The 23,211-nt window shown below is 43.4% G+C and overlaps 3 protein-coding genes across 5 annotated transcripts; 2 read left to right on the top strand and 1 right to left on the bottom strand.

Annotated features, from left to right (window-relative positions):
* Nucleotides 1–4,021: 4,021 nt before the first annotated feature.
* Nucleotides 4,022–7,583, bottom strand: LOC147048944 (keratin, type II cytoskeletal 8-like). The gene is made up of 9 exons (XM_085923391.1): nt 7,149–7,583; nt 6,052–6,260; nt 5,624–5,684; nt 5,399–5,494; nt 5,143–5,307; nt 4,944–5,069; nt 4,631–4,851; nt 4,518–4,558; nt 4,022–4,424 (listed from the first exon to the last, which is right to left on the bottom strand). Exons 1-9 carry the CDS (start codon nt 7,581–7,583, stop codon nt 4,168–4,170), a joined length of 1,611 nt encoding a protein of 536 aa, XP_085779517.1. The 3' UTR covers nt 4,022–4,167.
* Nucleotides 7,584–10,822: 3,239 nt separating this feature from the next.
* Nucleotides 10,823–13,828, top strand: LOC147048943 (keratin, type I cytoskeletal 18-like). The gene is made up of 7 exons (XM_085923392.1): nt 10,823–11,293; nt 12,249–12,331; nt 12,623–12,779; nt 12,863–13,027; nt 13,104–13,229; nt 13,324–13,544; nt 13,714–13,828. Exons 1-7 carry the CDS (start codon nt 10,895–10,897, stop codon nt 13,733–13,735), a joined length of 1,173 nt encoding a protein of 390 aa, XP_085779518.1. The 5' UTR covers nt 10,823–10,894; the 3' UTR covers nt 13,736–13,828.
* Nucleotides 13,829–14,516: 688 nt separating this feature from the next.
* Nucleotides 14,517–21,290, top strand: eif4ba (eukaryotic translation initiation factor 4Ba). 3 transcript variants are annotated; one of them, XM_085923388.1, is made up of 15 exons: nt 14,517–14,660; nt 15,749–15,892; nt 16,055–16,260; nt 16,421–16,537; nt 16,648–16,702; nt 16,785–16,934; nt 17,233–17,352; nt 17,494–17,670; nt 17,749–18,016; nt 18,090–18,178; nt 18,260–18,503; nt 18,607–18,644; nt 19,562–19,679; nt 20,072–20,144; nt 20,341–21,290. In XM_085923388.1, the coding sequence occupies exons 1-15, from the start codon at nt 14,648–14,650 to the stop codon at nt 20,413–20,415; spliced, it is 1,887 nt and encodes a 628-aa protein (XP_085779514.1). In that variant the 5' UTR covers nt 14,517–14,647; the 3' UTR covers nt 20,416–21,290. The 3 variants fall into 3 exon arrangements, with proteins under 3 accessions (XP_085779514.1, XP_085779515.1, XP_085779516.1); XM_085923389.1 differs by lacking the exon at nt 19,562–19,679; XM_085923390.1 differs by lacking the exons at nt 19,562–19,679; nt 20,072–20,144.
* The last annotated feature ends 1,921 nt before the right edge of the window (nt 21,291–23,211 follow it).

Genomic DNA, 23,211 nt, shown 5'->3' with positions numbered 1-23,211 from the left:
CTATCAGTCAGGCCTTTGGCACCGTCTCTTGCCTCTCAGTGACTCAAAGATACTCTTCATTGAAGTCATGCAATGTGCACGTCTATCAACAGTTAGGGCGGGGGGGGGGGTTTGTCTAGGGGTGCGCAGCCATATCTGTGCTTCAGTCAAGTGAAAATTTGTGGTGGAGCGTGGGTCTGCTTTTAGTTGCTCAGTCAACAGTGAAACCTGTTTGGTATCACACCCAGGATTATTCATGTGCATGTTTGATGATTTAGGAATGAATAAGGTACAGTTCTTGACATAGGCTTATGTGATTATTCATATTCCTAAATTTGGTCAGGCGGTCAGGAATTTTGTATTGTTTGTTTGTAGTCAGCAGAAATGGTACTAATTGTGTGTACACCGATGGCGGAACGACACCTGTATGCAAGAATGACTAATGTGACTGACGACATTCTCTTCCCATCATTCGTCTCACTAAAATTCTGTTATTGCAGTGGTGCCTAGCAACCGATGTTCTGTCACCAAACAAACAAATTCCAAGTTTGATGTTTAAAAATGCACCGTATTTATAAATTGAATGTATGCAGGAAACAATGCGATTAAATGTCAATGTATTTGTATTTTTTGATTACAATAGAAAACTGTAAACTAGAATAGTAGGCCGCTTTGTTCACACCAGCAATTGCGGCATGTTTGAACAAGTAAAAGTAAAGTGTCATACACCGACCCCACCCAGGCAGCTCTAACTTTACTGGGTGTCATTTTGATAGTAGTAAATGATTAACTTGTGCTCTTAAGCAACAGGATGAGAGCATGTGAGGAAGAAAGAAGCCCCTGGCTCCAATGCGTGGACGGTCAAATGCAGCCCTGCTCAATAGGTGGGGAAATCATCACTATTGATGAAGGCAGTTGTCCAGTTAAGCAATAGCGCACTCTGCTGATCTTTCTGCAACACCGACGACTGCAAAATGACAAGTTCAACACATTTAAATGCCCCGAAGAAAAGTCAACTATTGCATGAAATGGTTCAGTTAATAACTTGAGCAACAGAGAGTTCCAAGCAAGACATATTTAATTTTCTTTCTTTCGTTCTTTCTTTCTTTCTTTCTTTCTTTCTTTCTTTCTTTCTTTCTTTCTTTCTTTATTTATTTATTTATTTATTTATTTATTTATTTATTCATTTATTTATTCATTTATTTATTTATCTATTTATTGCTTCGCTTTGTCTTGCCACAGTGTCCAAAGTTGACTGTGGGTGACAAAGTAAGGGATGGATAAGAATTCTATTTGACACACACACACTGACCCGAACCGTACTGATCCGAACCTTAACTCAAACGTCTGATGCTTTAAAGGTCCCACACATCTCCAGGAAATAGTTACTGTTGCAATACCTTAAATTTTCCCTAGCCAAGTGGTTTACACACTGATCAGGTTTTGTAGCATGCTTCTCATCACTGCCTGTAAAATGACTTAAGCTACTTTGAACTAAACTAACACACATTTTGTTGACACAGCGTTTCTGAACAATGATGGTACCAAACAGTTGATAGTGAATCCATCGAGCAGAACACATTATTAAGAAGAAACAAATCGCTGCAGTGATGCAAAATAAATAGATGAAATATTTCAAGACAGCCAAAAATACATTCGACAACATTTGCAATTCTTTTGCTCTAATGATTTGATTGCCTTCATTATGGCAGGGCCTGCAGCACAACCACTCTTGTACAGCAGCATGCATTCAAAGCTTCACACCCATCCTTAACAATGCATCGCTCTTGGGTGGGGCAGCTCAACTTTCAGATCAGTATTTAGATGCTGAACAGGTCCAGTTCACAGGTTTTAGCAGTTGTACCGAGATGCCCTGCAGGCAGGTAACTACTTGTCAGTCAAAATCAACGCATGAAATTACTTGAGTTGTTTTGTTTTTCGAAAGGGTGGCTTTGAATGCTTGAAATGGTTGCGAGAGGTGCAGCTGGGAAGGTTTGATTCAAACAAAGCCAATTTATCGTATGCATCAACAACAAAAAACTCAATCAGCTAAAAACTTAAATGAACAAGTGCGTCTGGAGTTGCAACAACCAAATTGGGAAAAAAAAATCTTATGTTGAATAGATCACTATTCAGCATTACATTCAGAGTCCACCATGTCGCTCTGTGACTGACATTACATTCACCACAGGTAAGGTGTCTGAGAAATTGAGAAAAGTGGCATCCAATGCTTCCGCTATCAAATGTCACTTTTGGGGTCGGAATAGGTCCTCTGGTATGGAGAGGTCACCCAGAAACTAATTTTCTTGTTCATATAAAAACCACAATGTACCTTCCTGCTAAATTTCAATCCTTTGTCGATCTGTATGCACAATTGGTACTTTAATTTGAAGACATATTTATATTACTCGTGTCTTGAACAACTTTATCTCCATAGAAAAAGACAGAAGCAATCGGTCGAGAACCAACGTTGACGGAAACTCATGTTACCATCCAATAATTCAAAACTGCTTTTTGCTGCCAACCCTCTAATGAGTCTAACTTGTGTGGTTCAGTGTTACCACATTTAGCTGCAGGTACTTGGATGATGCAAAGATGATTGAATGTTCCCACTGAAACTCAGCGACAATTTGGGGAGTCGCACTGTACTACACTGAGGCCTAGTTTGCACGTTACATAACACAATTCAAAACCAGTGGCTCCATTAAATACCATCGCAAGTGGTGCAACAATAATGAAAGGTGCATTATATAAATCTAAAATATTGTGAAATAACTTACTGGATGAACACACATAAGTCAAGCTGGTTGTGTGGTCCTATATGATACCCGTGAAAACGCATTCAAGCACACGGCAGTAATTTGCTGAAAGTATGTGTGCGTGTCAGCAAGTGCCAGGGAACATTTCTCTGCATCAGTGATTGCTGCCAGACGTCTAACCCTCAATTATGCAGATGCTTAATGATGCCTTAATGATTAAATCTACTCTATTTTATTCCCACATGCAACGACTTCAGCATGACATTTTGCGGTGTCTAAATTCCTTTTCCAAGTCTATGGTTATCATCACACTGTCCCCTTTGCTAAAAAGCCGAAGAAAAAGGTATTCTTCCAGAAGCTCCAAGCAACACCTTCTGGATATTTGACATCAGATGATACATAGTAAAAATGATTTTATATTGTTTGATTGTTTGCATTGTCTTTTTAGCTGCTTGAATGTATGATTGGACTGCATATAAGGCAGGTCAACATTTGAACTTCATGACTCTCCCCACCCACCGCTGTTATTCCAGGTTATGTTCTCTTTGGATTCATATGTGTGCACACATTGTAAACTATGCTAATCTCGACTCAAGCCTGATCATGTACTCATCTTATCGTCTATATAGTCAGCAGTCACAGTTGTGCAAAAGAAGAATACAGTTAAGGACATAACCTTTGTGTGGCTTTCTACAACATAAGAGCTTTGATAGCCTTGGGTGTGGCACCACCACCCAAAATGCATGTTCTAACCAGTATTCTTTTTTATTTAATTTTTTTTTTTCAGTTATCCATGCATTCATTCGTAGTAGTCTCCGATTAACACATTTTAATATGGACATCACATTCATTGTAAGTTTTTCAGTTTAGGCCTCACTACCTAATTTGTTGTTTTCAATTGGCCCATCCCTGGTCTAAATAGTTTGTTATAAATGTATCTGTTTAAATCACTTGTGTCACTAGATTCTGAGTGAGAGACAAGAATATTAGGGTGGCTCAGGAAAAATCATCAAATTACATGCACTCGTCATGTTTAGTGTCAATAATACTTGAGAGTTGAACGTGTCATTGTGCTCTTGAGAACCTTTTTTTCCTCAAATGCCAATTACAAGAGGAAAAGAAGGAAAGAAAAACAAATTCCGCATTCCGTAACAAAAGACAACAGCCTACTTTGTCAACGGCAGTTTGATTTATTGGCTTCAGTAAAACCTATGCTATGTGGCCATCTAGTGGCCAGGTACGGGGACTGCACGGATAACATCTGACAGTACTGAAATGCACAATATTGCAGTGATGAATGGTTTTCCCACTTGCTGCTCACAGATCCTTGACAGAAAGAGAAAAGGCATTCGCCTTATAAACTCAAACGTAATGGTGTGATTTTTCGGGGAGGGGCCAAATTCAACTCAAATGGGGTTTAAGAAGATCACTAAGCCACAGCTTCAGCCTCTACCTGCTCCTCAGTTTTAACGACCTCAGTGACACCGGCGGGCACATCCACCTCCTTCTTCTCCTCAGTAGCGCTGACCACAGTTTCTGTTGTGGTGACACTAGTGGTGCTCTTCACCTCTGCAGTCTCCGCAACCTCAGGCACAGAATCGTCGCTCGCTTTGATGGTGCCAAACGAGCAGCTGACATAAGATGGGGTACGGGAGCTCTCCAGGCCATAAGTATTGTAGTTCATAGCTGTGCATTAAAAAAAAACATATATATTTTATATATGTACATATACACATATATTAGGGGTATCACAACAAAATGAATGGGTGGAATACATACAGGTGATTTTGGACACCTTGGTCTTGATTCCAGTTGTGAACCTAAAATGAGACATATAGATCTTAATGAATAATAAAACTTACAACATGAGGAAAACGTCCAAATGATCACACCTGTCCTCCTCTCCCTCGAGAAGTTTTCTGTAGGTGGCGATCTCAATGTCCAGGGCAAGCTTCACGTTCATCAGTTCCTGGTATTGGCGAACCTGCAGGGCCATGTCCTGCTTGGCCCTCTGAAGAGCCTCCTCCAGTTCTCTAATGCGGAGTTTGGCATCCTTCACTGCCAACTCGCCACGCCCCTGAACCTCAGCAATCTGGGCCTCCAAATTGTTGTTCTAATGAAGAGAAGTGTTTGTGGTTGTTTTCATTTTCGCTGCTTGGATTCTTAGTGACAACAAACTATGAAAATGAGCCAGGTGGTGCTCACCTGTGCTTTAACCATGTCAATTTCAGACTGGAGCCTCATTATTCTCCGGTTCATGTCAGCAATTTCCGCCTTGGTTAACTTCAGATCTTCACAGCATTTACCAGCAGACTCCTGCATCTCAGCATACTGTAGGGAATGCAGGTTAGCCGTACTGACAGAACAATCTTCCGTTGGCTTTTCTGCCAAAATATTCCACTACCTTGTTCTGGTACCATGATTCCGCCTCAGCTCTGCTTCGATTGGCGATGTCTTCATACTGGGCACGCACTTCAGCAACGATGGCATCCATGTCCAGGTTCCGGCTATTGTCCATCTCCACGACGACAGATGTGTCCTTGATCTGGCTCTGTAGCTCATGGATTTCCTACACAACCAAAAGAGAGACATTCGGAGGTGAAACTTAGACGCAGGCGATCACCATAGTGTAGCTCGGTGACTCATTAAAAGTTCATTACAGCATTGAAGATCTGCCTCAGGAAGTCAATTTCATCAGAAAGTCCATCGAGTTTGGCCTCCAACTCTGCTTTGATCAAGAACGCTGCATCTGTGTCCTGTGTGGCATCAGACACTTCTTAGAATGCAGTTGCACACTACACGTCAAATATCCAAATGACCCGTGTGTTGGAAACCTGAATTTAGTCTGACTATTACAAAAAAATGATCAGAAGTCCTGAACACACCTTCTTCAAGAGAACAAAGTTGTTCTCACATTCATTGCGCTTGTTGATCTCATCCTCGTATCTAAAGGAGTAGAAATGGAGTAAACACAATCGAATGTACTGTCTCAGTTTAATACAGACCAGGGACGCATAAAAATAATCAAATAAATAACCACAACTGTTGAGTTTCAATATCTCCCATTATCGTAACAACAACCCTCAAGATGTGTCATTTTAGCCCAGAAACAAACACACATTGTACACGTTATTGTAATCACATCGATGACTATAAAACGCCACTAGATGGCAGTATTCCTGTGCAAACGCCTTACCTTTCCATTATGTCTTTAATCTACTCTGCGCTATCCATAGCAGCTTTTAAGCAAAAAAAATATCACGTGTTTATCTTTTGAGGATCCACTGTATTCGTAAAAGATACATCAACTCACTTGGTCTTGAAGTCCTCAACCAGACCTGTCATGTGATGAAGTTCCGATTCCAGCTTGACCTTTTCATGGCTCAAGTTGTCCAGCTGCGTTCGCAGGTTGGCAATGTAGGCTTCAAACATGGCATCGATACTGGAGCATGCTGGGGTTTGTTCTTGCAAAAGTTTCCATTTGGTCTCCAGCATTTTGTTCTGCTGTTCCAGGAAGCGTACCTATAGAATAAAAGCATCACGTAATAACAATAACATTCAGAGGAAGGCGCCCCTGTGCAGATAACGGAGAAATCTAACTAGAATCCACACTAATGAATAAACTGTATGGAATTTGCTACAGGAGTCTTTCAGAATGTGTGATAAAGAGATAGGAGTTTGAAATGAATAGCTTCATTGTGTGGCTGGACAAGAAGGCCAAATGACTCCTCTGACACCACATCAATGTCATGTCAATTATTACTCACTCAACTTGGAGCCACAATGAAGCGTTAAACACGCTTTCCCTATTGTAACGCATTGGTGCCCCTTTACAATGTCTCCTTTCAGTGTCCTCACCCTGGGTTGGGGTCTTCTTGGGCAAACAGAACAAGCATGCATGTGTAGTTCCACGATGCAGAAGAAGGGGGAAAAGGCTTGTTTCTTTACAGTGCAAAAAACTTGTGTGATTGATTGCTGGGTTAACATCTAGCTCACATTTGTCAGTGAGGCCTCCTTAAACAAGAAGGGGCGACGTGGAGATCACAGGTGATCAATCGCTGGCTGAGAGCATAGTTTTCATTTTTTGCAAACGGTCTTTGGAGGGAAGAGGCTACAGCGTTTTATTTATTTCATTATTTATTTATCTATCCATTTTCTATATCGCTTTTCCCCACGAGGGTCACATTTACCCATGCAAATTATGTCAAATGTAGCTGAGACTCCCAAAATAGACATACAGATGTAAATAAATAGGTCTATCCTTCTTTGATCCAAAATAGAATAATATTACGCCAAAGCAGTGGTCCCCGAGTTGCTTCTTGGTTGTAATGGTGGTCTCTTGGACTAAACCAGTTGAAAACCCTTGTACAAATGAAACTTGTTACTTGAAAGAAGTTGAAGTTGACTGACCTTGTCAATGAAGGATGCAAAACGGTTGTTGAGGGTCTTGATCTGCTCCTTCTCCTGGATGCGGACCGACTGGATGGTGGGGTCAATTTCCAGGTTCAAGGGGGCCAGCAGGCTCTTGTTCACCGTCACCTCTGTGATGGGGGCCACCATTTCCTGGGCCATGCCTCCACCAAAGCCCCCGTAGCTAAACTCGAATCCACCAGCTCTTTGGGCCGACCCCCCGGCAACATACCCACCGACCATCTTGAAGCCTCCAATGGCGGCACCGCTGCTGCCCACCCCACCGTAGGAGCCGCGGACTACGCAACTTTGCCTGCCAGCGCCTACACCTCGACCACCGTAGCCGGAGAAGGAGCGGCTGCTGAAGCTCTGACTCGGGCCTTTTGTTGTGGACAGGGTGGAGAAGGTGGTGGTCTTCACAGCTCTGGCAGACATGATCACAAAGGATTCTGTAGCAGCAAGGTGGGGTGAGAGGAGGCTCGGAGACTCTGCTGAAAATGGGAGAGTCAGGCAGATAGACCGTGCCTGGGTTTTGGTGCTATTTATCTGAACAGGGGAGGGTCTCTCCTTGTTCGTGATTGGCCATAGTTATGAACACAGGAATATGGCATGAGGTGTGGAGATGGGTGTGCTGCCAAGAAAGAAAATCACATCATGTTGTACATTAACAGCCAGCAAATTGTTCAAGGGAATGACAGTCATTGTTTCAAACCACATTAAAAAAACAGTTTGAATAACCTTAAGGTAAGTTTTCTTTCATTAAAAAAAATGTGTTATTAAAATGTTCTATCAAATATCTGCAGACGCGGCACCGAGTCAAACCTTCAGCACATCAAATCGAAAGGCTCACTTCTCACAGGCATGACATATTGCAAAGTAAATTGTCTTCTCCCCCGTGTGACTTGCTCCACGCGTTTGTGGCCAGCGACTGTATGTCTCAGAAATGTGACAAACATATTTTTACCCAATGAATAGTTTAACTGTCATTGTCATAAAACGCTTTTAACGGGATTGAAAAAGTTAAGTGGACTTTTATGGGCAGTATGCTCAATAATATGGAAGCAAGAACATTCCTTCTTTATCAGTCTGTGAAGAGCAAACAAAGTGGTGTTTTTCCTTGTCCCACCTTAAGTCTTAAATAGCTTTCAAATTACCCATAAAAACCAACAAAAGGAAAAATACAGATCATCTACTGGGCAAAGAGACTTGACAAATTTGTTTTCCATGACATTCCACAAAATGTCATCACAGTGGAACCACTTGTACACAAATGTGTGATATTGTATGATACTTATGCATTGTGTACTTCAAACCTGAAATATTTTTTTTGTTATATTTATTTCTCCATCAGGAAAGTAAGAGCATGGGCTGAGAGGCCAAGATGTCTTATCGCAAGTCTATTAAGAGGACACTGGTTTGTATAAATGTGTGAAGTGACACACCAAATGAGGAATGTTCCGAAGGACTCGCATACATGTTACAAGTCAACGAGGATGATGCAGTCAATTAAAAGTTATACAGGCAGTAAAGCAAATAAAAAAGGTTTAAGATGAGGTATGTATAAATATATCATATCATAAGGCATAGCATGCAAATAGTTTCACAAAATTGATAGTATTTCAGCAGTTCTGTGATTATTTAATAACCTACGACACGAAAAAGTGGATAGTTCAGGAGGATCCCGCCAAGCCTTAGACGTTATCGATCAAGTCAGTCGGAAAACCCAGCTCCTGCCTTGCCTCCTCATACAGTAGCTATGTTCATGGAGTCATTGTTGCTCAGGCTATGCAATACCAAATCTGCCCTGCTGAGGTCACCAAAACTCACTTTATCAGTGGGTCACTGTTTCTTTCTGACTTCTGTCATCTAGTGACTGCAGACGTGTACTGCAGTTATAACACTACCAAGAGAGGGCGCTACTGCCTCACCACTCAATTGGTTCACCTTGAAAAACACAGGACTGAGAAAAATATTTTTTGGAAGCAGCTGTTTTGATTTTGTTTGAGTTTTTTCAAATGAATGTGAGCCTATTGAAGACGCAAATGGATTATGCTCTCATGTGGTAACTGACTTGACCCGTAGTCTTGAACCACTCTAAAGCTGCACAGTAACTTTGCTCTTTGAAGGACATGTTTTAATGAAGCACATCAAATACTGCCATCATTTCTTTCCGATTGACTAAGACAATGGCCCCTTCTGCTCCAGTCTTATCAAGTCGAGAGTTAGTAAAATCCTGGTTTGTTTGTTTGGGGGTTGTGATGGTGAAGCAAAATGTTGTCTGTTTTTTTCCATTCAAATAACGACAACCGCAACACTGTCACGCGGGTTGAGTCATGGGGATTTAATTTATCGTTCCTCTTTTATATCTCGCTCTTCCCTTCACAAACTTTTTCCTTTGGTTAGTGAGCTGGTGAATGACGCTTAAATCTGGACAATCTTGAAATGGAAAGTTGGTGATGTTGCAGAGCTGAATGCAAAAAAATATAAAAATAATAAAGGTGCAGAGTTGGAAGTTTAATTCAGGGGCCAAGGGGGCCCCATTCCTGAAGGCACTACCGTGTTGCTTCGGTTTTCGTTGAGGGTGCTATCAGCTTTTTTGGCAAGGGGAGGGAGCACCATTCAGAAGACAAATAATGAATAAATAAACGAACCCTAACCCTAAATGCCTTGCGAGAGCTGTGGCCTCGCACACATCACTCAGCATCTGAGCAAATTCCTTGAAAATCAACTGCTGTGTTTAGGAGAGTTTACAATTTCATCATATATTTATGTCAACCTGTTGATCTATGTGATGTCAGCTGTTGTTTCTCAAAAATCCTCTCTGCTTTCTTCTATCAAAGGTGAAGCCACGTCTTCAGTAGTTATTGTATCAATAGACGACCCGATATGCGCGCCGATCAACCGATACAACGTGATTGGTGAACAAAGGTGTCTTTTATCTGTGTTTTGTTTGTGATTGTATTGTGAGCACGGTATCAGCTAACGCGCTGGCTTTGTGCATCTCAGCTTTTCCCCAGCCCCCGAGATATCTCGGAAGCTTGTGTCCTTTGGATTTTCTTTGTGAATGTGGGAACAGTTATTGTCTTCACTGTTTACATTTTGTTTGTGTTGAAATGTGATGACAGCGATCACTGAACGGGTTAAGCAATCACAAGTCAACTTTGCACATTTGTTGGTTAACGTTTACAATGTGTGTTTTTCACAGAGCTTTAACTTTATTTTTCTTGAATTATAGATGCATGTTGCAAAATGGTTTTACATCTGTGCCTGGCTGACCAGGCCTGGAGGCTGCAATGAAAAGCGGGCATTATTCCTTTTATGGGTAAAACAAAAGCATTTGGTTGTTTTTGCCAAGTTCTTTCATTTTTCTGTTAAAGATTATGTAACCTTACACTTCTCTCATTTGCCTATGCGCTCTCTCTCTCTCGCTCTCAAACAAACTGATTTGCATTGCTCATGCAGGGTTTGTTGCATATAATATGCTTTGTACGTTTCCATGACGATTGAAGACATACCAGGTTAGAAAAGGAAACATGTGGGCAAAGGAGAGCGTGAGAGAGAGCAGGAAATGAAAAATGGGGCGATGCTCAAGTGGGCTGGGTTTAAAAAAGGCCAACTGAGATTGAGGGGGGAAGGAGGCGGAGTATAAATTCTTCACTTCACCCTGCCATCGTCTCTTCTGACGCCGACCAGCAGCGAGTCTCAACTTCTCCTCTTCTTCTCTGTAACACAGAAACTTCTCCATCATGAGCTACAGGAGATCCAACATTCAGCAGATCTCTGCATCCCACGTCCAACCCCGCTACCGTGCCTTCAGCACCTATGGCGGTTCCCAGGACGTCCGCGTCTCCTCTGTACCTTCCCTGCGTTCTTCCAACAAAATGGGCAGCGGTATGGTTGCTGGTTTAGGTATGAGCGGCTCCATGGCAGCAGGCGGCGGCATGGGAGCCGGCATCACGGGCAACGAGAAGGGAGCCATGCAGAACCTCAACGATCGTCTGGCCAACTACCTTGAGACGGTGAAGAACCTGGAGCAGGCCAACCAAGAATTGGAGATGAAGATCAGGCAGGCGCTGAAGACCGGAGGGCCTGACTTGAGAGACTACAGCAAGTACGAACCCATCATTGAAGACCTCCGTAAACAGGTTGGTGTGACAAGCAGTCCGATCAGAACCGGAATCATTTTCGTCTCATATAACATTATTAAGACTGTGAAGATAACTTGCACGTTTGTGATTGAGACTCAAAAAAGCTTCTTCAGTCAATGCAGATGATACCAAAATGCAAAAAAAAGTGTCATTTATTTCCAAAATATCTTTTGCCAGTGATGATATTTCATGCATAAGAATGAAGGGTGTGGTTCTGACCACCCCACCCCATCAAAAAGTTGACTTCCCTTGATGAGTCACCAACACGAGGGTAGAAACTTCCACATGCAACAGTTCCCCAAATGGCGCCGTGTGTAATTGACATTCTACGCCACTCCCCCCCACCCTCCCCACCCATGTCCGTGGGCCCCAATGTGAAACAGATGTGTGGTAAAGACGACACAAAAGACCTTGTCCTCCCAGCGTGTCGATGTATATGCGCGTGAGCGTTCTGCTTGCATAACAATCAGCTTCACTCAGCAAGAGTCAAATGTCACATATTTCTCCAAATGCCGAATATCGTTTCACATCTTTCACTTTTCCCTCAACTCATAAAGGCTTTTGTGTTTCCCCTTTCCGGCCAGACAGGATACCGAGCTTTTAAAAGAAATTCTCTCCCACCCACAAAGCAATCAAACTCCTCCACTCACGTAAACACATGAACATTTAAACACGTTTGATTTATGCAACTTTTTTTCGCAAGGAAAAGTCTCTTTTTTTCCAGAGTTCCAGTGGAACATTCTTCCTTCTCTTCCACGATTCCTTTTGTGTAATCGGATACTCTGTCGCTTGAACAGATGTGGAGATCCAAATCACATCTGCAGATTATTGGACACAATATGAAGAACGAATTACATCATGACTCCCAATAGGAATATGAACAGAATAAAGTTTGTAACACCAACTAACAGTGAAAAAAAAATATCCGTCTCATTGTTTTTTTTCTTCTCAGATCTTCGACAAGATATCGGAGAACGCTCGTCTGGTGCTCCAGATTGACAACTCTCGTTTGGCTGCTGACGACTTCAAAGTCAAGTATGTAGTTTTGTCGTCAGGCGCCCCAAGTGTTCGATTCGAAATTATATAAATGTGGTGATTCAAGGCTTCCTAGTCACATGTCTTTTGGCCTTGCCGAGGCAGACAAAACAATTCCACCCGCCCTTGTGAGAGATTATCTCACTATGGCATCTTTGAACACTTGAATACCAGCAGTCTGAAAACACAAGGGATGAAAATCATGAATGTAAAGTTGTTTTGATCCAAAACAGAAAAAAATTAGCTTGGAAAATAATTAGCTTGTTTGTAATAGACTGTTGGTTTGTCCAGGTATGACACAGAGCTGGCCATTCGCCAATCAGTGGAGGCCGACATTTCCGGGCTAAAGAAAGTCATAGACGACACCAACATGAGCAGGATGAACATTGAGAGCGAGATTGAAGCCGTGAAGGAAGAACTTGATTACCTTAAGAGGAATCACGAAAATGTAAGTGGACAGTGCAGAAACAATTGTAATTGATTCTTTGGAGTCAACTACAAAGTGTGTGTGTGGTTTTTTTTCTGTTGTAGGAGGTGAGGGAGTTGAGGAATCAGATTTCCCAGTCGGGTGTGCAAGTGGATGTCGACGCCCCCAAAGGTCAGGACTTGTCCCAGATCATGGCGGACATGAGGGGCAACTACGAGAAGATCGCACTGAAAAATGCAGAAGATCTCAAACGCTGGCATGAAAATCAGGTAAGGTGATGATGCTGTGACGGCTCAACATAGTTCACGTTGATACGTGTCATGTTCTTCTTCCTCTCCACTTTAGACAGCAGAAGTTCAGGTGCAAGTATCACAGAACACAGAAGCGCTCCAGGGTGCCCAAGTGGAGCGTAGTGACTTAACCAGACAGATACAAACTCTAGAAATCGAGCTGGCGTCTCAACAGAGCTTAGTAAGGATTCGTTCTTTTGCATTTTGATCCATTTTGATTATCATCCAGTCGAATCATACTACAATCTCATTGCTCTTTTATGATGAATCATCAGAAAGCCTCCCTAGAAGACACACTACGCAACACAGAGCTCCGGAACAACATAGAAATGGAGAAGTATAACGCCATCCTCCTACATCTGGAGGAGGAGCTCGGAAACCTGCGCGCTAACATCAACCAGCAGACGCAAGAGTACGAGGCTCTGCTCAACCTCAAGGTGAAACTGGAAGCTGAGATCAGTACCTACAAGAGCCTGCTGGATGGTGGCGATTTCAAGTAAGTTTTAAGTAACATGAATCCAAACAGGTTTGGCTGATGGTTGCAGTGGAGGCAAACGTTGACGTCACTTCTCATAAGTTGATGATCAAGTAGATGCAAAGATTGTTTAAAGTGAGTTAAAATGTTTTTTGTAACCATCAATATATTTCATTTGTGTTGCGTACAGGCTTCAAGATGCACTCCAATGAGCGGTCGGCCAAAGTTCCTGCGAAAGGCCATCCAGGCTTGTGCAACCCTGACTAATGTCGGACCTCTAAGCAATAAAACAATTTGTGAACTGACTACTGGTGTATTTTTGTGACAAAATATATAAAGTGATTATTTACATTGATACATTTGTATTGAATAGGAGCTAACATGCAAGTAACAACTAAGCGTGCAAGTATACCTAATAAACTGTCCCTTGAGTCCTGTCGAAAAGAGCCACCGTGGCACATCTTTGTGCCTTGATGCTTTTGATTTTTGGCCACTAGAGGGCGCTGAACTCAAAACACATAAGACGCACAGGCATGTTTTTGTGGCAGTTCTTTTTCTTTTTTTTAATATCCCCCTTTTTTTCCCCCTCACTTGCGACTTTAATCTCTACAAATCTGAAATCCTTCCACAATTTGCCAATAGTATACTGTATTTTAGAAGACTAGTGTTTTTGTACTTTGCAGTTAGTAAAATCTAATAATAGGAAGCATGGATAATAAGATAGAATAGGTCATTTTGTAGAGTCACAATACAAATCACATGGGCCCTTTTACAGCCATTAGTGAAACCCAGAATAAAGAGTTCCATTGTTTACTTAAATATTTAAAGTCATGGCCAGAGTTGAAGGATTGGAATCCGTTAAGCCACAGCTCAGATGTATTAGCAGTTTTATATAGTTTTTAAAAATGAGTGGAAATACAAGATTTGAGTAGCTATTTTTTAATTATTTTTTTACACAGAGTGTAAGTACTTTTGCAGCCTCCCTTGGGTGCACGCCAACAATTCCATGATGGAGATGCTGGCCTAGGACGGCGAGGAGCTGAGCTCGTGAACGCAAATGCGCGCTCCCGATAATAACCCGCTGACGCCTTCATCCGGGAACTACCGCGAACTCGCTCTTCAACATGGCGGCGTCAGGTGAGGTTTATGTGGGTGAACCGACAGGGTCGGTTCCGGTGAAATTCCGCCCATTTTCACAACGAATAAGCGGCCACTTTGTGATTTAAAGTTGCGACTACATTTTCGCTCACTTCCCCGTCGTCGTCTAGTGCGGAAACTAGCTCTGTTGCTATCTTTAAGCCGGTGCCTACGAAACCGCCGAAGGAGGGGAACTGCACGAAGCAACGATCAGCTCAATTTAAACATTTTACACGTTATCTGTGTTTTGATAATGTTGTTCATAAGCAACAAATCGGGGACTCGTGTTTTTAGCACTTGTTAGTTGATTAACAAGCGTTGTATAACAAGCCTCCGGTTTGCTATATGACGTGTTAGCAAACGGCTAGCTAATGCTCGGAGCACACGAAGCAGCAAGCGCGTTTAGTGGAGGAGGGGTTGGGCCAACCAGCCCGGGCTATCAGAGGACTCTCCCCACGTGTGCAGTCGCTCTCCTCGGCGTCAGTGCTAAATTAAGACCGGTCAGCTCTTGCGCTTTCGCTCGAATGCCACACATCGGTGGTAGCTTCTCATCGTCGGGCCATTCGGCAGTTTTTTGCGCTCCGATGTTGCTGCGACGACTGCGCACTTGATTCGTGGCGCCGCGACGTGAGCTAGGCCGTAAAAGCTAGCCAGCTCAGCAGCCATACGCTCCCCGTCAGCACGCCTTGTGCTGACTAAGCTGCGGCTAGCATTGCCAGAAGTGTCTCCTATATGAATTATGTTTTCTAACTGCCACTTGTTGGTCCTCTCTCTTGGCGCACTGATTCATAAAAGTTAGCAATGAAGTTCTCGCCTAGCGTCTTTTGTGTCAGTGTTGTCAATTTAGTTGATTTAATTTGCAGTCGCACAACATGTTACTCTTATTTGTGCACAGAATGTCAGGACTGTTGGTACTTGCATGAACACTTTTTCTGCCTCTGATCAAAGCCAATTTGACAATGTAGAATGTTCTGCCATACATGGATGATTTCTAGTTGGCTGTCACAACCACTACCAGCCTTTTCCAATGCTGTTTTTGTGATAAACTTGCAGCTCAATGTGCAAACTCTCTGTTGGTCTCCCCTTAGCTAAGAAAAAGAACAAGAAGGGGAAGACCATCACTCTCACTGACTTCTTGGCTGACCAAAGCGGCGGAGGCAGTGCCCCGGCTCCCAGCTACCCTGCCAAAACCACGAGCTGGGCTGATGAAACAGTTGACTTGGATGGAGATGGTGAGCACGTATTGAAATGGAGATATTATATATATTTTTTTTAATTATATATTGTTCAATCCAATAATCTGTCCCCTGCTGTGAAAAGTGAATGCTGTTTTGAATCTTAAAGAGATAATGAAACAGTCGAGTGATCTGGTTTCCCTCTGTCCATCTTTTCAGTGTCAACTTCATGGCACACAGATGAGGATTCGTTCCGGGCCCCGCCCATCGACCGGTCCATCCTGCCCACGGCACCCCGTTCAGCTCGTGAGCCCAATATCGACCGGTCCCGTCTGCCCCGCAGCCCGCCGTACACCGCCTTTCTTGGCAACCTGCCCTATGATGTCACTGAAGAATCCATCAAAGACTTCTTCCGCGGTTTGGCAGTAAGCAAATATTAACATGCTGTTGAGAAATGGAACGACTCAATCAACCTGCACGTCTTACGATAGTTAATTGCATGTGATGTATGTGAGAGTTGCTGACTTAGGTTGTCCCAATGCTGCCCCAAGTTACCAACGTATTGAGTCTGTTCTGCTTCTCTAGATCAGTGCAGTGCGTCTGCCCCGTGAACCCAGCAACCATGAAAGGTTGAAGGGTTTCGGCTATGCAGAGTTTGATGATGTGGACTCTCTCCTGAGGGCCTTAAGTCTCAATGAGGAGGTAAGGCAACACACCATGTCGTAAGGCAACACACCATGCGATGAATTTGTGGCAGACATGGTTACAAATGTCTTTTTAATTTGATCCTGCCATTTTGTTCATAACCAAAGAACCTGGGAAACCGAAGGATCCGTGTAGATATCGCAGGCCAGTCGAATGATAAAGGTACAAAATTAATCATTTATTTCCCCTAAAGTCAGTACTGTCATTTCATCCTGTTGACGATGTGTTCCATTTTGCACTTTAGAGAGAGACGGCGGAATGATGGGAGGTCGAGACCGCGGTGGGAGAATGGCGGACATGGGCCCGGACAAGACAGACAGTGACTGGAGGGCTCGGCCCAGCGGAGAGGAGAGTGATGACGGGCCTCCCAGGAGAGATGATGCCTTTGGAGAGAGTAGGTCACGTTTAAAGTTTGGATTGGGAATGCAATAATACGGCATCACGGTGGTTATTTGCTACTAGCTTCTTGGAATTGTACATTTTGAACTTGACTATAGTTTGAGTTGTTGATGTTACGGAAATAAAGTGCACATATTTTTCTAGGTGCAGAATGAGATACTTTGAACAACTACTTATAGTAGCAAGTAGGAGAGCAGCTTGATGCAGCTACAGATAGATAGTTTAAAACTAAAAAATGAATTATAAACAAAAATGTGTTTTAAATAAGTAGATTTATCAAAAATGTCCTGCAGGATCACGGGATCGCTATGAGTCGGATCGTTTCCGAGACGGTTCACGCAGGGACTTTGACGGTGGGAGAGATCGCTACCGAGACCGCTACGATGACAGAGACCGGCGAGAGTACGATAGAGGTGAGTTGTGTGTTCTTGAGATGGGATGGATTCATTAGGATAGCTTTCACTGGTATAGATCAATCATTGTGATAAACTGTCCTAAAATGTCTTTCAGTTTGTAGTTGAAGTTTCAATCACGTTTTGCTCTCTGCTTTCTAGGCTATGACTCTCGTGGTGGCGGTGGAGGCCGCCGTGCTTTTGGCAGCAGCTTCCGTCGAGATTACGATGATAATCGAGGTAGTAGTGACCGTTTCGGCGATCGAGATCGTTATGGCGAGAGGGATCGTTACAATGAGGATCGATACGAGCGGCAAGATGAGAGCCGTGATGATAGAGGTCCGTGCACAGCTTGGAATATGGTGCTTGTTAAGTTGCTTCACTGCTCCAGAAATAAACCATGCTTGTTTCTTGCAGCTCCCCAGCAGCGGCCCAAGTTGAATCTAAAGCCCCGCAGCGTGCCCAAGGATGAGGAAGGCGGCAGTGCCGGCAGCGGTGGATCTTCCCCAGCCGTTGCGCCGACCTCCGGCAGCAGGGCCTCCTCCATCTTTGGTGATGCTAAACCAGTTGACACGGCAGCCAAAGAACGGGCGGTAGAAGAGAGGCTGAAAAAACAGGAAGAGAGTTTCCAGAGGCAGCTGGAGGAGGACAAGGGCCGGGGCCCTGACCGAAAGATACGAGACAAGTATGCGCTTTGCCCTGCTCGTCAAAATAGAAATGATTGCTAAATATACACTGAGTCAATCTTTTCTGACCAGGGACCCAAGCTGGCGAAATGAGGAAAGTTACACGGAGAGATCTCGTACAGGAAGTGAGTCCTCCCAGACAGGGAGTGGTTCTGGAAGAGGTGAGATTATTATCCTGTCTAATTTTCAAATTTCTCCAGAGCAAGTAACACAAGTTAGCTCCCTATCATTTCTCCCACCAGCGTCACGGTGTCGGGACAGCGAGCGTTCCGGGGAGAACGAGGTTTTCAGCGGGAGGGAAGATGAGCCTTCATCTCCCGCGCCCCCCTCGCAGCCTCCCCCCACCAAGGAGCCGTTGAAGGTGATGCCAGCACCTCCTCCCAAGGAGAACGCCTGGGCCAAGAGAAGTGCGGCCAACACCAGCACTGCTGATGCTGATGGGCGCTCCCCGGTCTCCCCTGTTGGTTCGGCTCCTCCCAAGTTCAGGTGAGTGTAAAGTTTCAATGCCTATCCAAGTACATGGACTATGGAATGTTATGCCCTAATTATTTTTTTCCCCCTCTTTTTTTTTTTTTTTTCTTCTCCCCAGCTCCTCAAATTCTGCAGATGAGAGAGAATCCGGAAAGGGTAAGGCTTGGGGGACACGGTGGTGGATTTCTGCAAAGTACAGCCTTGGACACATGACACATCAAGGCATTGTGATTGGCAAAACTACACAGCGAAGGGAAACAATTTACAACAATATTTTACAATTTACGATTTGACAAGCGAATTGACCCAGTATCAAAAACGGCATTTAGCAGGTACTGTTTTGTTCTTCCGTACATCTGGCGGAGCTTGCTTCTTTAAAAGATGGCAACAACAAAGAAGTCTTGGCAACTGACTTTCGGTTTTGCGCAGCAATTCACAAAGGGTATTGATCCGCCGCAATAAGGGAGATTCATTCATTCATCTTCCGAGCCGCTTTATCCTCACGAGGGTCACGTGCGTGCTGAAGCCTATCCCAGCAGGCTATGGGCGGCAACCGGGGTACACCATGAACTGGTTTAACTGGTTTGTAACAAAAGAATTTTGACAGTTGAAAAAGCTCATTTTTCAATTGACAATCTGCTCACTCGTGTTTTTGTTCATTTAACTTTTTAAGATATAATTTAATTATTTTCTCTGGTGAGATTCGGTGGTGATTTTTTTTTTTTTTTTTTTTGGAGGGGGGGGGGGTTGAAAAATGAAACCATTTTCACTTATTCCAAACATTGCACCGATTCTCTAATTCCGGATCTACTAAACAAACAGTTGGCATTATTAAAATGCACAAAAAAAACTTGCTCTTTGGATTGTGGTTATCTAAAGAGGGATTTGAAAATGCAAAATATATAGTGCATATAGTACACTACTCTGGACCCAACATTACAACTGTCATGTAATAATCGGTCTGTCATTGCCCCTCAATCAGTGAGTGGGCCTTTGCCGGTGCCGTGTGTTGAAAACATAGTCGACAGTTGACCGTCCAACCGTTCTCTCAACTGCCTGGCTTCTCCTTTAAGATGAGAACAAGGCTGGCGGTGCTCACCGGGGCCCCCCACGGGCTCAAGGTGGGCCTGCGGGGCCTGGAGCAGGGCGAGGAGAGGTTCCCAACAGAGACCGAAGAAAGGAGGCAGACAGGTCAGCCACTTAAAGCCTAGCAACTCTTCAAGTTGTTAACCAAAACAGACAGGGATCTAGCATGAGGGCATCTGCAAAGAGTGGCCCACATTAAGCTACACGACTGTTGATGCATCCTTTGTTTTGAATGTGGCGGACTACCAACTCGGGCAGTGTGACAATTTAATGCACTCTCTGAAAAACCTGCTCACAATCCCCAGTTTGGATGTTGGAGTGCTACAACAGTAACAGCGTAGCATGTGCTGCACAAAACAAGTTTTGACTTTGACCAATAGCAGCTTGTAGATGATCCAAATGGATGGTTTGTGCTCCTGTTTTGCTACTGAGTATTCTTGGCAAGCGCTGCGAGTCCTGCTGGTGAACGTTAACCTACGGGTTCATTTTGACTGTAGAAAGGATAACAGAAGAGACCGAGATGCCCGACCACCGCCAGAGCCAAAGAAATACGAAGAAGCCCCAATCCCTGTAAGTCCGTCACTGGGCACCCGACTCTGGCAGTTGTCATAGTTTCTAAAGGCTGTTCTCGAAGCACTTGGGTTCCTCTTCCTCCTCCCTCACAATTTATACAGACCAACCACCACCAGCAGGCACCAAATATTGTACCTGAATAATTTGCGTGAGTGCAATTTGCTGAGAATGCCCGATTGGTTGTCTCTTTCAGAAGTTCAGCTCAGCCAGTAAATACGCCGCTTTGCTAATGGACGGAGACGGCGACGACGCTGGGGATGTGGAGTAGAGAAGACGGCAAAGAAGAGGAGCAAATGAACACAAGAATAATAATTTCACATAGCTTATATTCTCATGTGGAAGTAGATTCCCTGGGTGATCAAACGGCCCCATCCACCCACCCCCCCAAAACCTGTCCTTTTCCTTCATCTCCCTTCCGCTCAACTCTGAGGACTGACTCTTTCAGGTTCAACACAGTCACCTACTGGATTTGGTTTTAATTGGTTTGGGGAAAAATGAGTGTTTAGCTCTGGAAATGTGATAAAGTTGGAAAATTGTAATAAATAAATGGAAAAAGTGGGGAAAAAGGAATTTGTACATTTGTGGATCAAAGATGCGATAGATTGATCCTAGATATTGTATGGCACTGTCATGGACTTTTAAATTCTAATCCAATCATTCACATTGACTTGCGTACCTCCCACAAGGCAACAGCAGTTCATTTTATGAGTCATTTTGGAAATTGTCCTTTTTAAGTCTTCTCCCGCTATAATTCATCACAAATCATGTCTTCCAGCACTGACTTTGATTCTGAAACTACCCCATGGACTGTAGTCCATGTGTAGTATGTCCACTGTGCAACATGTGTTGTGTTTCACTCCCGAATGACACCAAACAGCCGCCTCGTGACTCCGCTCGAGTCTTTAAGTGCCATTATTGTTCTGCCCTTATCATTGTACAGACTTTGTTCTCTTTCTATAACTTCTGATGAAATCCTCGCTTCAATTAGTCTATCTGCGCTCCTTTCTGGCCGTCTTCCCGTCCTCCACTGCTGTTCACAAATCCTTCTTCCTCATGTGAGGGCTGCAGTGTGGGAGCTTGGTTTTCATGACATGACCTTTTTTCCCGCTTGCAATAAAAAGGGGTACACCACGTTCTTTCCAACTGTTTATTTTTTTTTTTTTTTACTCCAATCGATGAGTGCTTTGCATTTTTGCGTGCAACTGGTGCACTGGAACGATTGTTCTCTATTTGAACATGTACATTTTCCAATGAAGTCCATTTAAAGGACTGAAAATTATAATTATGAATAGTAGATTTTGGGATGGGGGTATTTATAAAAAAAAAAAAGGTTCTGGAAATATGTCTTATATCACTAACTTACAATTTACAAGTGGGCTCTCGCTAGAGAGAGAATTTGAAGGCCCTATTAAAATTTACATCCACACTTTGCCAATAAATGTCACTTACTTTGACTTACACCAGTTGCAATGTCCCAACAACGTTTTTGCCATCTCGACATTTCCACAATGTTTCTTCAGCCGGGCGGCCTGGACTCCTGGTGGCAGCTGGTAAGGATCCCACTGAGCTTCATCACACCCACGAAGGGTCAGCATGCTGGTCAGTGACATGTTCTGTTGTTTTACAAGCCTCGTAAATGTGATTGATACCCTTCATTTTATTGCAGGTGATAAACTAGACTGAACTAAATTAAGATGCATTTTTACTACGTGCTTGTGTTGATCTCTGAGTACATTCCAGTGCCCATCAAGTAGGTAGCTATATTTTTTTCTTCATGTCTTCTTTATCATGTTACTATAATGGCAACACATTATGTTTTAGTAAATTCCCAGAGTTGGAAATCCTCAAAGAGACCATTCGGCTCCAACTCCCACCTGTGTCACTATGCAGCTGCTTCACACACACACACACACACACACACACACACACACACACACACACACACACACACACACACACACACACACACACACACACCATTACCCATCACAGCAAATGACAGCCCGTCCTTAGTGCTTGAAGATGTCCCCAATCAGAAGTCCGAGACTGACTGGAACTAAATGTTCATGGACCGTAGCGTCATTTATTTTGGATCCAAAGATTGGTCTCGTCCAGAAAGAGCGTTGTGAATAGCTAAAAAGTGGTTTCATAGAAAGAACTTCTTGTTTAAAATTTCCCTCTCCCAACGGTCTGCTCAAAGAAGAGTTTTGTCTGAGGAATTACAGTTCAGTTTGTGCTACATAGAGAGGGAGTTGTGTTGAGATTCAAGCACACAGACAATCATTGTTTTCATCTCAGTGGAGAGGAATCAAGAATGGATGTCGGTATTTATGCTTCTTCCTGTCAAAGATTCTGCAATCCTTTCAAACAGACTGACAAATTATAATTGACACAATGGTAGACAGTACTAACATTTTAAACAATTTGATTTTGATTCATTCAGTGGGATTCAAATTTGATCCACTAAGGTAAGTGAAAAAAAATACAATTAATTTTTGATTGGATGTCAACTATGCACAAGTTTTCACTATTTGTGGACCAGCCCTATCCTATCCCTCAGGAATAGAGGCGTTCCACTATACAGTTTGCAATTGTAATATCACAATCCACTACTAGATGGCAGTAATGGCTTTGCTCCTGGTCATATACTCCCATATTTTAAATGAGCAGGACTATTTTTTTTTTTGCAGCTTCAGGGTGACATTCAGAACAATCATAGTGCCTAAATAATAATGAAATGTTAACCATTTTTGTGACAATTCCTGCTTTTTTTTTTTTGCAGCTCAACAACTGCATACTAAAATCAAGTCAAGCACTCCTCACACTGAAAAAAGAAGAGCCCAAAAATGGCTTGTTCCTGTATTGTGCGTGCTAGAAAGAGTCTGGATGGGCCAGGCTGCCTGAAAGCGACTCTATCAGTACGAGAGAGTGAGAGGGCTTGAAGTGAAGCCAACAGGGAAAGAGGAAGGACCATAAACAGCTGCTCCCTTCTTTGCCCCCCCCCATGCAGAGACAGCAAGAGGAGCCCCATGAAGTGAGAGGGCGGATGACAGGAGGGTCCGTG

The sequence above is a fragment of the Syngnathus leptorhynchus genome, chromosome 11, assembly GCF_054491065.1.
Source record: "Syngnathus leptorhynchus isolate UIUO chromosome 11, UIUO_Slep, whole genome shotgun sequence".
Lineage (NCBI taxonomy): Eukaryota > Metazoa > Chordata > Actinopteri > Syngnathiformes > Syngnathidae > Syngnathus > Syngnathus leptorhynchus.
Note: the sequence above shows the minus strand (reverse complement) of the source record. Positions and strands in the feature narration are given on the sequence as shown.

Bases quoted from the DNA above. Each gene is read 5' to 3' on its own strand.
- LOC147048944 (XM_085923391.1), bottom strand. From the start codon at position 7,583: ATGTCTGCCAGAGCTGTGAAGACCACCACCTTCTCCACCCTGTCCACA. The intron at 4,852-4,943 runs GTGAGCACCACC...TCTCTTCATTAG, and splicing joins TTGACATGGTTAAAGCACAG to AACAACAATTTGGAGGCCCA. The intron at 4,425-4,517 runs GTATGTATTCCA...TTTAATGCACAG, and splicing joins CAAGGTGTCCAAAATCACCT to CTATGAACTACAATACTTAT.
- eif4ba (XM_085923388.1), top strand. The intron at 16,538-16,647 runs GTAAGGCAACAC...TCATAACCAAAG, and splicing joins CCTTAAGTCTCAATGAGGAG to AACCTGGGAAACCGAAGGAT. The intron at 20,145-20,340 runs GTAAGTCCGTCA...TGTCTCTTTCAG, and splicing joins ACGAAGAAGCCCCAATCCCT to AAGTTCAGCTCAGCCAGTAA.
- LOC147048943 (XM_085923392.1), top strand. From the start codon at position 10,895: ATGAGCTACAGGAGATCCAACATTCAGCAGATCTCTGCATCCCACGTC. The intron at 12,332-12,622 runs GTATGTAGTTTT...TGGTTTGTCCAG, and splicing joins GCTGACGACTTCAAAGTCAA to GTATGACACAGAGCTGGCCA. The intron at 13,545-13,713 runs GTAAGTTTTAAG...TGTTGCGTACAG, and splicing joins CTGGATGGTGGCGATTTCAA to GCTTCAAGATGCACTCCAAT.